This window comes from Myotis brandtii, unplaced genomic scaffold (genome assembly GCF_000412655.1).
Source record: "Myotis brandtii unplaced genomic scaffold, ASM41265v1 scaffold59, whole genome shotgun sequence".
NCBI lineage: Eukaryota > Metazoa > Chordata > Mammalia > Chiroptera > Vespertilionidae > Myotis > Myotis brandtii.
In genome coordinates this window covers 1,020,277-1,033,309 of record NW_005370223.1, presented here as the reverse complement: position 1 = coordinate 1,033,309, position 13,033 = coordinate 1,020,277, and the positions used below count along the sequence as shown (strand labels likewise).

General features: G+C 33.6%; 2 protein-coding genes and 1 long non-coding RNA gene across 5 annotated transcripts in view; 1 reads left to right on the top strand and 2 right to left on the bottom strand.

Moving 5' to 3' along the window:
• CCNE2 (cyclin E2) overlaps window positions 1–10,715 on the top strand; it is an 11,645-nt gene extending 930 nt beyond the window's left edge. For 2 of the 3 annotated variants that reach the window (XM_005879235.2, XM_005879237.2), the window contains exons 4-11: window positions 395–546; window positions 1,361–1,496; window positions 3,381–3,527; window positions 4,929–5,024; window positions 6,276–6,410; window positions 7,714–7,825; window positions 8,322–8,479; window positions 9,186–10,715. In XM_005879235.2, coding sequence (XP_005879297.1) covers window positions 395–546; window positions 1,361–1,496; window positions 3,381–3,527; window positions 4,929–5,024; window positions 6,276–6,410; window positions 7,714–7,825; window positions 8,322–8,479; window positions 9,186–9,299 — 1,050 coding nt within the window. In that variant the 3' untranslated portion in view covers window positions 9,300–10,715. The remainder of the gene's footprint in view (window positions 1–394; window positions 547–1,360; window positions 1,497–3,380; window positions 3,528–4,928; window positions 5,025–6,275; window positions 6,411–7,713; window positions 7,826–8,321; window positions 8,480–9,185) is intronic. The other variant, XR_001364607.1, reaches the window with a different exon arrangement.
• On the bottom strand, window positions 5,450–9,233 carry LOC106728314. The gene is made up of 2 exons (XR_001364608.1): window positions 9,149–9,233; window positions 5,450–5,975 (listed from the first exon to the last, which is right to left on the bottom strand). It is a non-coding gene; the product is annotated as an uncharacterized LOC106728314 (long non-coding RNA).
• Window positions 10,716–10,720: 5 nt separating the features above from the next.
• Window positions 10,721–13,033, bottom strand: part of INTS8 (integrator complex subunit 8) — a 41,280-nt gene continuing 38,967 nt past the window's right edge. Inside the window, exons 24-27 of the mRNA XM_014550198.1 lie at window positions 11,648–11,721; window positions 11,504–11,568; window positions 11,297–11,340; window positions 10,721–10,914 (exon numbers count right to left, since the gene is read on the bottom strand). Coding sequence (XP_014405684.1) covers window positions 10,798–10,914; window positions 11,297–11,340; window positions 11,504–11,568; window positions 11,648–11,721 — 300 coding nt within the window. The 3' untranslated portion in view covers window positions 10,721–10,797. The remainder of the gene's footprint in view (window positions 10,915–11,296; window positions 11,341–11,503; window positions 11,569–11,647; window positions 11,722–13,033) is intronic.

Genomic DNA, 13,033 nt, shown 5'->3' with positions numbered 1-13,033 from the left:
TGGGGAAGCTTTTTATAAAACAAGGTGCCCTTGCCACTATTGATAAATAATGGAGCAGTTTTACCAATCTGTAAGTTATTAGTATCTGACTACAGATGCATTGTTATTCCTCCATTCCCCCAATACGTAATGTCTTGTATTTCCAGAATTGTATTTTGTTGTCTAAAACAGCCTACCAGTTACTCTTTATGAAAATTGATGAGCTATACGACTTATTTATAAAATATAAATAGAACTGCCAACTTACTAAACGACATTGTCAGCATGTTAGCTAGCAGTGGTGTTTGGGGGAAACTGTAGACTGTTTAGAAATACTAGCTTCCATTTATGAAAGATCTCAGATAAAAGCTGGTTTCCTATTGCACAGATATTCTTTTTTTCTTTTAAATGACAGAACTGTTGGCCACCTGCATTATCTGGGGGGATCAGTCCTTGCATTATCATTGAAACACCCCACAAAGAAATAGAAACAAGCGACTTCTCCAGATTTACAAACTACAGATTTAAAAATCTTTTTATTAATCCTTCACCTTTGCCAGATTTAAGGTAAGAAAATTTTCAGTAATTTAATATCAGAGATTAAAATTATTCTGATTTCATAAATGGCATTACTTTATTTTTTGCCTTCATTATAAGATAGAAAAACTTGTAAAAAATTGCTTTCTTTACTGATACTTACGCATATATAATCTGACTAGTGCTATTTGCAAATGATAGAGGAATTTTAAACATTGATTCTATAGTTATTTTCATTTGCTTGCTGAGTACTGTAAGCCTTATCAGAACCGAATTACCTTCTTAATGGAGTTTAAAGAATTTATCTAAATTGTTAAGATGGAAACATTTTAACATGTATCATTTGATATATCAATCCCATCTATTTCTTACCAAGCTTAGTAAGGTCTATATTTTTTTCTAGTTAATGAACAGGACTAGTAAGTACAGCTTATACAAAACCTCTAGTAATTTAGAGTCACTGTAGGTGACTCTACTATTGGTGAACTAGTTGGAGGTGGTTGACACTTGTCTCTACTGGGATCATAAGCTTTAAATATTTTCCTTTTTAGTATTGCTCTTGAGAGAACATGGCTATCTTAAACAGGAATATTATAATAGATTTCAAAAGAATGTTTTTTTGTTCCCATCAATTTAGATTATCATAATCCAGGTTTTTGCTGTATAATTTCAGGTTTCTACTTTTTCATGCTAAAAGGTAGATACTACCTTAAGAGTAGCTCCTATCAAGTTCTAAATTGAAAGTTGGATTTCAGTGTCTTAAAGTTGAATTTTTTCCTATGTAAAACATAACTTGTATATTATGTAAACCACACAATTATTTCTTTTTACCCTTTTTCCATAGCTGGGGATGTTCAAATGATGTTTGGCTAAACATGTTAAAGAAAGAGACCCGATATGTACATGACAAACATTTTGAAGTTCTGCATTCTGACTTGGAACCACAAATGAGGTCAATACTTCTAGACTGGCTTTTAGAGGTATGTTCCAGCAATACAAATTTCCCTTCTCTTTATGATGGAAAATAGATGTAAATGTGCTTTTCATGTGCCCTCATGGTGTATTATCCATTGCCAGCAGCCACCTTGTTTGGGGGTACTTACTGTAGTTGATAGTACCGAAATGGAAAATGTCTGTAAGAGTAAGATCATGAGGACACAGCCACTACATCTCACACAACCCAAACCCAATTCAGAATTCTTGATATCAGGGTATTGCTGTGTACCGGACGCCGTTCAAGGTGCTGAGGGTATTCAAGATGAATAGAATATATAGTTGACAAGGTTTTGAATTCTGCTGTGCAGTGTTGTGCCTTTAACCTAAAGGAATGAGTGATCCTGAAGCCCCTACAGATGTGTGCCGGAACTGTTTAAGCCCACTCGCTACTACTGAGGAAATGATTACTTACATTGAAGACAAACTGATTATTGCTCTGTAGCTTCCCTATTAAAGTAGATAGAAATGATATATTCTAAGGGAGAAAACTATAGCCTTTTTGGTGGAGTAGCACTTGGCAGAGTAGATCTGCCAGAAGCTATTCAGAAAAGTCTTTAAGACTACAAAATGTTCGAGTCAAGTTATCTTAATTCCTTATTCTGACTAGAAAGGAAGATTGTATTTTAATCATGTGGTTATAAGGTGGTTGGGTTTTTATTTTTTCTAAGTGTCTTGTGATCATGAAAGCAATTTAAGCACAATTATGTTGGGTTTGCTTTATTTTCTTTTTTACATTTCATTGATTTTTATCTAGTGATTATCAAATGTATTCCTGTTTTCCCTTAAATATATGATTATGTATGCAAAACTGTACAGAATATATTAAGACAAATCCAACAGTGTTAATTCTACTTTGTCTTAGTATACAGGGTGGGGCAAAAGTAGGTTTAGAGTTGTTCATATGGAAAATAATAAACTATTGAATAGTCACAACTGTAAACCTACTTTTGCCCAACCTTATATCCTTTCATTATTTGAAAGATGTTTCAGCATTTAAAAAGCTATTTATTACCTTAACCTATTTATTACCTAGTTTAAATCATAAGATCTCACTATATGTGGAAGATATTTTTTGAAATTCAGTATCCATATCTGATTTTAAGACATGTAGTAAACCAGTAATAAATTTCCTTAACACAGTTTATCAGAACCTCTATCCCTCTGTTTTCTTATCTTCAAAATGGGGGTAACGGCCCCTACATCATGGAGTTTGGGAATTAAAAGCTTCCCCTCTGATAAATGTGCAAACGACAGATACTATTATTAACAACGATAATGAAACGGGGGAATTCCCATTACAGTCCTAAACAAGCTATATGGTCTACGGCCATACCACCCTGAACGCGCCCGATCTCGTCTAAACAAGCTATATGATATAAGAGTTTATCACCAATGTTATTCATTCAGTTTTCTTCTACAATTTTAGCCAGTACAGTAACACATGAAAAATAAATGACATAAAAACATTGAAAGGAACACCATTGTCATTTAATCTAAAGTGAGAAGAGAATCAGTTGGAACTATTAGGATAAGAATATAAACTAAGCATGAAAATTTACCTATCTGTCAGCAATAAACAATTAGGAAATTAATAGAAAAAAGTTCTCATTCATAGTAAAAATAAAATGTATCTGGGAATAAATACATTTTTTAAGTCCGTATGAAAAAAAAAAACTATAAAATACGAGTAAATGCAGACAACAGATTTGTTTATCCTATCACTGCATGTTATTTTTCTCCCCAATCTTAACTTTGGTATCCTAAAAATCAAAGTTGGGTTTATAAAAGTATTGTAAGGTATGCTAAGACAACTTTCTAATTTGGAGAAATTCATGGAGTAATATTTAAACCTTGGGGTTCTTGTCTAGGTATGTGAAGTATACACACTGCATAGGGAAACATTTTACCTTGCGCAAGACTTTTTTGATAGATTTATGTTGACACAAAAGGATATAAATAAAAATATGCTCCAACTCATCGGAATTACCTCATTATTCATTGCTTCCAAACTTGAGGTAAGTTCTCAAAGTTTATTCAGAGACATATTTACCGACCCAGGTTTTAAAATCAACACATCAATTCCAGAAACACTACTACTTTGATATTAACTCCTTAGGGAAGATGAGTGGGTTTTTCCATATTTTCTGAACATCATGATTTAGATAAATATTATAGTTCCCTTTTAGTATCCAAGCCTATTATAAGTTTCCGGTTTAAATTCTGGAATTAGTATCTAGGTCAAATGTTCCATGGCTCATTCGGCCAAACAGAATACACTGATGCTGTCCCTATATACAGAATTATGGCACTTGGACCCAATAGAATGGTCTTTGAAAACTGATTAACCAATCAAATGGAATGCTTTTTTGGGTTAAAATAATATTTTTGTATCTGATGGTGGTGCCAGGATAGAAGGCAACTCCTTTCCTGCTTGAGATTTTCCTTCACACAATCTCAATATGAATATGAATATCATTAGTACCTTCATCTGAAATCTTTGAAGCCTGTGTTTGGAGGACTAAATCATGCATTGATTTCCATAAGTGTATTTTTTTCTTCCAAATTTGCCTTTTGAGCTTTAAGAGATATCTCCAGATTCTGCCAAATTTGGTGACTAAGTTTGTATTCAGTCGATTCTGAACTGAAATACTTTGTTTCAGATATCTTTCTAGACTGAAATCTTCATATTTAGCCTGTTCTCATCTGTGGCAGGCATCTTTTCTGCTCATTTGACCATCCTAGTTCTCTGGACTGTTAAAGCAGACCTGTCATCAGCCAAACTACACAAACCATCCTTTTGTATTAGTGTAAAGGAGATGTTTTCAGTTTCTAGAACTCACTGGTTAAGTGTTTTGTTTTATTCTGACCAATGTAGTAGGCAATCTTAAAACAAGAGTGGCTTTTTGTGTTTTAACTGAAATGACTGTTTAAAATACTGATGTTTATTAACTGCAATTCAAGATCAATTCCATGAAAATAAGTCTCATTTAATATAGTTGGCTAATTTAGACCTAGATATGAAAGATACCTTTAAATGTACGGTTGCTTTGGCTATTGTAGAATTATTTTACTAAGATTTATTTTCCTTTGTGAACCTGTCCTTAAAAGTGAAGCCTGGCTCTAGCCGGCTTGGCTCAGTGAATAGTGTCGGCCTATGAACTGAAGGGTCCCAGGTTCGATTCTGGTCAAGGGCACATGCCTGGGTTGCGGGCTCAATCCCCAGTGTGGGAGGAGGCAGCCAATCGACGATTCTCATCATTGATGTTCCTCTCCCCCCCCCTCAATCTCCTTTCCTCTCTGAAATCTATTATATATATATATATAAAATGAAGCCGGTAGGTAGTTTGTATATAATTCTTTTGTTCTTACCTCAATCTCAACTGTGCTTAACACTAATTTTAAAATCCATTTTAAAGGAAATCTATGCTCCTAAGCTCCAAGAGTTTGCTTATGTCACTGATGGTGCTTGCAGTGAAGAGGATATCTTAAGGATGGAACTCATTATATTAAAGGTAATAATTATATCTTTTATTATTCTAGTTGCAATTTAATAACAGTAATTACTATTGAATCTCAAATACTACAATGAAAGTAATCAAAACTGAGGTTTTAGTATTAGGATCCAGTTCTAAGAGGCTAATGCAAAATATTGACAATGTTATGGATGAAAGAGGAATTTGCTTAACCTATTCATTTTTATTTTTCTGTATCTTTCAAGTTTCTATATTGAGAATATACTATTTTCTTAATTTAAGTAATTATGGATATTTTCAAAACATAGTTAGTAGTTAGCATATAACATATATAAATGAATTCCAACAATGATTCCCAGACCTTAGTCATTTTCCCCTTCTTCCAGCAGACAGAAAATAGAATTATTTCACTGCCTTTTTTTCTATATGCAGAGAAAGGGCTATTAATAGAAAAATGGAGAAAAGAAGCATAAAAGTATTTAATTAGGCCTTCAATGAGAGATTAAAGAGTGAATATAAACTACTAGAAAGTATGTTTTTAAATTTGGACATCATGGGTTTATTAATAGGATATACAAGAAAACCTAATCAATATGACTTTCATTTACAAATTATCATAAGTTATGTTTACAAGCTAAACATTCGGGTAGCTCTGTTAGAATGGGATCTTGTTGACATGTTGATACTGTTTTAATAATAAAATTATCCAGATTCAGACTTGTAGTACAAAGAGGATGTAAAGGGAAGATGGCATTCTCTGGGCAGTTCCACAGGTGTTAAGGCCCTCTGCTTTCTCCTAATTATTTTGGACTTCTTATAAATGGTAAAGTCTCAGGGCTTCACGGAGGGAAAGATGTCATTGGAGATTACAGAAATAAGAAGTCTAGAATCAATTCTTAGATGATCTAAATGGAATTCGTTGTGGAGTCACTGAATACAATTAAAAGAGTAGTTTTAATGAAGTAGAGAACAAATTTGGAAGACCAGTGACTACAAGAAATGAGAAAAGCAGTAATGAAAAATAGGCTGAATGAACTTTGTAAATAAAGACAACTGAGAATAAAAGAGTCTATGTCAATAATAGATTACAACACACAAGCAGCTTTAGATTGTGAGGTATCTATAAATATCTTGAATAAAAATAAAAGGGGTCAGAATAATAAAACTCCTAGGAAAAAAATGAACCTAAAAACATAAAAGTTTCTTAAATGGCTATCTTAGAAAGTAGCTATACAATGTGGTATCTATGTACCTACATTTATTAACGGGCATTTTAATTTCATTTAACAGGCTTTAAAATGGGAACTTTGTCCCGTAACAGTCATCTCCTGGCTCAATCTCTTCCTTCAAGTTGATGCTCTTAAAGATGCTCCTAAAGTTCTTCTACCTCAGTATTCTCAGGAAAAGTTCATTCAGATAGCTCAGGTATTGACATTGTTATTGAATATATGCTAATGTTAATTACAGGTTTTGTTTAGCTTTTTAAAAAATTGATTGATTTGAAAGAGAGAAACATCAATTAGTTGTTCCACCCTGGGTTGACTCCTGCATGTGCCCCAACCAGGAATCGAACCAGCACAGCCCTGGCGCATTGGGATGACACTTCAGCAGAGCCAGCGGCCAGGGCCTTCCGTGTATTTATAGTCATAAATAGGCTATCCAACAAATGACAGCATACTGGATTAAATTCACTCCTTAGCATACTGGAACAAAACTTGTGTTGCATAAAATTCTGTCCCCAGGATTTATGCTGCTTAATAATTCTAGAAAACAAGTTTGTAAACTATGAGTTTAAATATGAATACTTTTCATTCTTTAGGAGCCTAAAATAGATGTCTTTTTTATATAAAATGGGGAATGGTATTTTTAAGCCAGTTGTCTCCAGGCTTTATAATGTATGAAATTATTCTATATAAGCGGTTCTCAACCTGTGGGTCGCGACCTCTTTGGGGGTCGAATGACCCTTTCACAGGGGTTGCCTAAGACCATCGGAAAACACATATATAATTACATATTGTTTTTGTGATTAATCACTATGCTTTAATTATGTTCAATTTGTAACAATGAAAATACATCCTGCCCTAACCGGTTTGGCTCAGTGGATAGAGCATCGGTCTGCGGACTGAAGGGTCCCAGGTTCGATTCCCATCAAGGGCATGTACCTTGGTTGCGGGCACATCCCCAGTGGGGAGTGTGCAGGAGGCAGCTGATCGATGTTTCTAACTCTCTTATCCCTCCCCCTTCCTCTCTGTAAAAAGTCAATAAAATATATTTAAAAAAAGAAAAAGAAAATACATCCTGCATATCAGATATTTACATTACGATTCACAACAGTAGCAAAATTACAGTTATGAAGTAGCAACGAAAATAATTTTATGGTTGGGGGTCACCACAACATGAACTGTATTAAAGGGTCGCAGCATTAGGAAGGTTGAGACCCACTGTTCTATATGATTATCTTTTATATTTGAATACACAGGGAACCTATTTTACATGTTAGAATTAAAATCACCTTAGTTACATTTTTTAAAAATTTAAGTTCCAACTAAATGTTCCTAGACCAGCATGTAAGAGATGTTCTAACGAAGTAACTAAAGGAGGGTACCATTCCTTCCTGTCTACTTCTCATAGTGTGTAAAATAGGTACTGTGTATTCAAAACAGTGTTACTGAGTTTTGATATTTTATGTCTCCTAAATACTTTGTACTTTTGCTTTTTCCTTTGTCAGCTTTTAGATCTGTGTATTCTAGCCATTGATTCATTAGAATTCCAGTACAGAGTACTGGCTGCTGCCGCCTTGTGCCATTTTACCTCTATTGAAGTCGTTAAGAAAGCCTCAGGTAAGTCATTATTTTACCTTATCTGTTCACAACTTTTAAAGAGACTATTAATTTATGAACTCTAGCATGCTGCTAAACAGAAACTTAAAATTTTAATGGAAAAATTTTAGCAGTGTAGTGATTACCTTCCTTTCTGCTAGTTCTAATCCTCAGTGTCTATCCACAAACAACAATAAGGTCAAATAGAATTTAAATCCATTTGAAGTTAATCATGATTATAGTTCTGCTTTAAGAGTTCTTTGGGTTTTGGTCATTTTAATTTCCTATGCAGAAGGTACTGGTTAAGAAGCTTGAAGTCTTTTTCCTCAAAATAGTCACTTACAGTTTGAGAGTCATAATCTGCTTTGACTTGCTAAAACTTACTGATTTTGGCTTCTTTTTTAAAATGAGTTTTAATATAGCTATCCTTCAATTTGGAAGCAGGAACAAATTCATTAGGCATATATTAGATACTTTCTGATGTAACCTTACATTTTGCTAACTTTTCTCTTCCTAGGTTTGGAATGGGAAAGCATTTCTGAATGTGTAGAGTGGATGGTGCCCTTTGCCAGTGTAGTAAAAAGTACTAGTCCAGTGAAGCTGAAGATGTTTAACAAGATTTCTATGGAAGACAGACACAATATCCAGACACACACAAATTACCTGCCTATGCTGGTATGTTTCTCGTGGGGTTTTTTAGTCTTATTATCTAGTAAGTCACTAAAACTATGACAGTAAGGATGATACAGAATAAAGGAATAGAAAGTTCTAATGGGCACAGTGATTTCAAAATGTAGAAGAGTTAGTAACTTTGAAGTCAAAGCAAGATTTGTGAAGTTTCTTAAGATCAATGCCAATAGTCTACTTTGAGTTTAAAAAAATAGTTACAGCAGTTCAAATTGCTGAACCTTAGACTGTGACCAAATTGCAAAGACATAAAATACACCATTGTAAATAGACCCAGAGACATAGAAGCATCCAACAGACTATCAAACCTCAGAGGGAAGGCAGGGGAGAGTGGGGGGAAAGAGATGAACCAATTAACTCATATGTGCATAACCCATAGACACAGACAATAGGGTAGTGAAGGCCTGCTGTGGGGAGCAAGGGGGTCATATGTAATACTTTCAACAATAAAGCTTTTTTAAAAGTAAAAATAAAACAATTAAAATTTAAAAAGACATGCTCATTTCCTTTATATATACCTCTTTGCATCTATTATCTATTTGTATCTATATTTTCCATAACGGGAGGGAAAAAAAGACCATTATATTAGGCCTAAGCAGCCTCAATTTAGTATCCAGAAATCTGGTTTGACTTTATTTTACTATGTCAGTACTTTACCTTAGCTGCTAATCTCTGCATTTCTTCACATGTGCAGGAGGAAGTCAATTACGTAAACACCCTTAGGAATGGGGGACAACTGTCACCAGTGTGCAATGGAGGCATCATGACACCACCGAAGAGCACTGAAAAACCATCAGGAAAACACTAAGGAAGATAACTAAGCTGACAAGTATTCACTGAGTTTTGGGTAAAATGTCATTAAATTGTTTGCGGGTAGTAACAGGTGGCTCTACTACTTACAGTCAACGTAAAACGTATAAATACGTTTCCCGCATACAATGTGTTAAAATGTACTAAAGTTTTACAGGAAAATAGTGCCAGGACTACCCTCGCCAATTCAGAAATTTCAATGCCATTCTTTGACTTAAAAAACTATGTAAAATTGGCACTAAGAAATGTATTTCATTGTCAGCTGTTTAAAGAAACAGCAGGCCTTGTTTACAAAAAGTTAATTCCCAAGGTGACTGGCTAGAAGCCAGCCACAATTTATGCCATAAAATTTTTCTGATCCAGTGTTACTATTTTGATGGACTGAGAATTTTATCATTAAAATCTTAGACTAGGTAAGTGCTACCTTAAAGAGTACATTAAGTGATACAGTACTTTGAATCTAGTTTTTAGATTCTCAAAATTTATATATCCTTGCTTAGTGCAATTTGGTTCTTGAAAATAAAATTATGTTTACAAAGGTTTAGTTTTGTAATAAGGTGACTAATTTATCTATAGCTGCTGTAGCGAGCTATTATAAAACTTGAATTTTTATAAATGGTGAACTTTAAAATGTTTTTTTAACTAGTTTATTTGCCTTGCCATACATAACATTTTTAACCAGTAAGGCTAAGAACATGGTGTTTAAAACTGCGCTCTAAACAGTGGGAATACCAAAGAAATTATAAACAATGTAAATGCTGTGGCTTCTACTTGGGGCTTCGACATACAGGTTGCTTTATAGTAACTTTTTTGTACATCACAATTTGAGTGAAAAAACTTAAGTACCCTTTCAAACTATTTATATGAGAAAGACACTTTATTATTCTAAGGCAGTGGTCACCAATCTCTTGGACCTCACGGGCCACCGGTTGGCGACCGCTGCTCTAAGGTATCCCTAAGGATTTTTTTTTTTTAATTTAGTGTGACTAAGGCTTTATTTCCATTTGCAAAACTGCTAAGGTCCTTTTTAAATTCCTACATGAGTTAAGGACAGTGTCAAAGTGATCAAGCTTAACACCTGACCTAGACTTCTATTAAGGCAGAAAAGTATTAAATGTATACCAATTCCTAGTGATCTATTTATTTAAAAAACAAACAAGTAAACTTCACATAAGAAGGTGGTATATAGACTAATTCTACATAAATGTTTTTGAAAAAATGAAATTTCAGCATCTAAAGTGGATTTAATTAGAAAAAAATTATAGTAGATTGTTTGTTACTAGACATGTGAATCTCTTCTCTGAAGAAATTATAAATTTAAGCTATTATGGCATGAAATCTTCTGTATAGTTTGTTTTTAAATTGTTTCAGTATTTTTGTCTGGAAAAAAAACACCACTAAATGTGTATATATGTATTATATATAAACTTCATCTTTTAATACTGTTTATATTTAGCCTATTGTTTAAAAAATAAAAGTTAAAAAATTTTAACTGCTCAAAAGTAAAGTTTTGCCATTGCTTGTAGAAACTTTTTTTTCCTCCTCTGCGCTGCCAGCTGTAATACTTCTTCTGGGTTGCTTGCGTTCAATTCTGTCTGACCAATGGCTTTGATCTTCCAAAACAGAAAAGTGAGGTTATTAGAGGTTTGGTAAAAAATAAAGTCTTCCTAACATATACACACATAAAACTACTTACTGGTACAGTAGAAGTTATAGCAAGGTGGGGGTTAGATGGGCAAATCATATGTGGCTTTATAGGCCACTGTATGGACTTAAACAATGTGTGAGATAAGAAACCATTTAGAGGTCTAGAGTAGAGAGATGACATGATCTAATATTTTAATATGAAATAAACTAGATGCAAAAGCTCATGATCAAAATAGGATCTTTTAAAAAAACACTAATAATCAACTTTTAGAAGTAATAGGCACACAAAATCTTTTTGTTGGTACAATTCTTAAGTATATTATTGAAGCAAGACACAAAATAACTTACCGCAATTTGTCTTTTATCTGTTTCTCCTCTTTTGTGATGAAGATCTAAATGAGTCAGTTAAGAATAATAAATCTAATACTATTAAAAACCACAACAGAATCTCAACTTTTTTAGGTTTGGTTTAGAAGATACACACTATTAAATACTTCTTTAATTTACAGAAATGAAGTGTACTAATATCACATGTGATATTAGAGGAAAGGATACAAGTCAAGTATTCCAAAATGGTAACATCCCATATGTAGTCATAGTAGGAGTCCATAGCATCATGACTGAAAAGACGGAATTCAGTTACTTCCTCTTAAGCAGAAAAATTGCAACGTTTTTTGTTTTTTTTTAAATCATGCATACCTGTTTTGTTCCTGCAGTGATTTAAAGGCTGTTTTGTAGTCAATTTCTCTGAGGAACTGACATAAAATTGCCACCTACATGAACAAATAAGGATTTGAAAATGGTTTAAGGTAACTAGTGTGAACAATAACTCCTGGTTTTAAAGGGGAAATTTGTAATGATTCTTATATTAAGAATATATCATTTAAGAGGCCTTGCAGTTCACCCTGAGGGATTAGCTCATGATGGATTCCATCCAATTTCAATTGCAAAAACCTTTATACAAACAACTGTCTGCCCAGTATTTTCTTCATCTATAGTTTTTAGGGGTTTATTTGAATGAGAAACTGGTTAAAAGCCAGATAAAAAAATTGAAGGGAATGGAAAACTGCCAAACATTTTCATGACATTCAAGGACATAAGAACATGCTTAAACCTTGACAGATGGCAAACACAGAGCTCATTTTGGCAAAATTTAGGCTGCCAATCTGCTTAACCTAAAGCAGATTCACTTCAATCAAGTATGTAGGTCATAATAATTCTTTTTAAAGTATTTTTAATTTAAAAAAATATAATTCATATACCATGAAATTCACCCTTTTAGAGTGCACAATTCAATGGTTTTTAGTATATTTACAAAGTTGAGCAACATCACAAGTATCAAATATCCTCCCTTCAACCACTACTCTATATTCTGACTGTATGGATGTGCCTCTGGCTAAACATTTCATATTGATGGAATTATACAACAGCCTTTTGTAGCTGACTTTTTTCACTCAACATAATACTTGTAAGATGCATCCCTGTTTTAGCATGTATCAGTACATCATCCTTTTTTATGACAGAATAATATGCCATTGTATAGACATCAAATTTTGTTTATCCATTCATCAGCTAACAAACACTGGGTTGTTTCCAACGTTCTGGCTACTATAAATAATGCTGCTGTGAACATACTGTACAAACTTTTCTGTGAACATGTTTTCTATTTTCTTGGTCATATACAGGAAAGGAAGTGCTGGGTCATATGGTAATTATACTTTTAATTTTTTGAGGAAATGCCAAGTTTTTTCCAAAAGGTTGCCCCGTTTTATATTCCTACCAGCATAATTTCTCCACATCTTTACCAACAATTGTTTCTTTCTTTGAATTAACGGCCATATTAGTGAGTATGAAGTGGTACCTTAATATAGTATTGATCTGCATTTTCCTAATAACTAATGTACATATCTACTCTTAAATATAAGAAAACACACTTGAGAATATTTATTTTCCACATAGGAGGCTTAAAGACCAATCTTCTTTCATTTTAAATAAATTCTATAAAGCAGCGGTTGCCAACAGGTGGTCCGTGAGGTCCGAAAGGTTGGCGACCGCTGGTTTAAGGAAACCTTTGGAGCAGCGGTC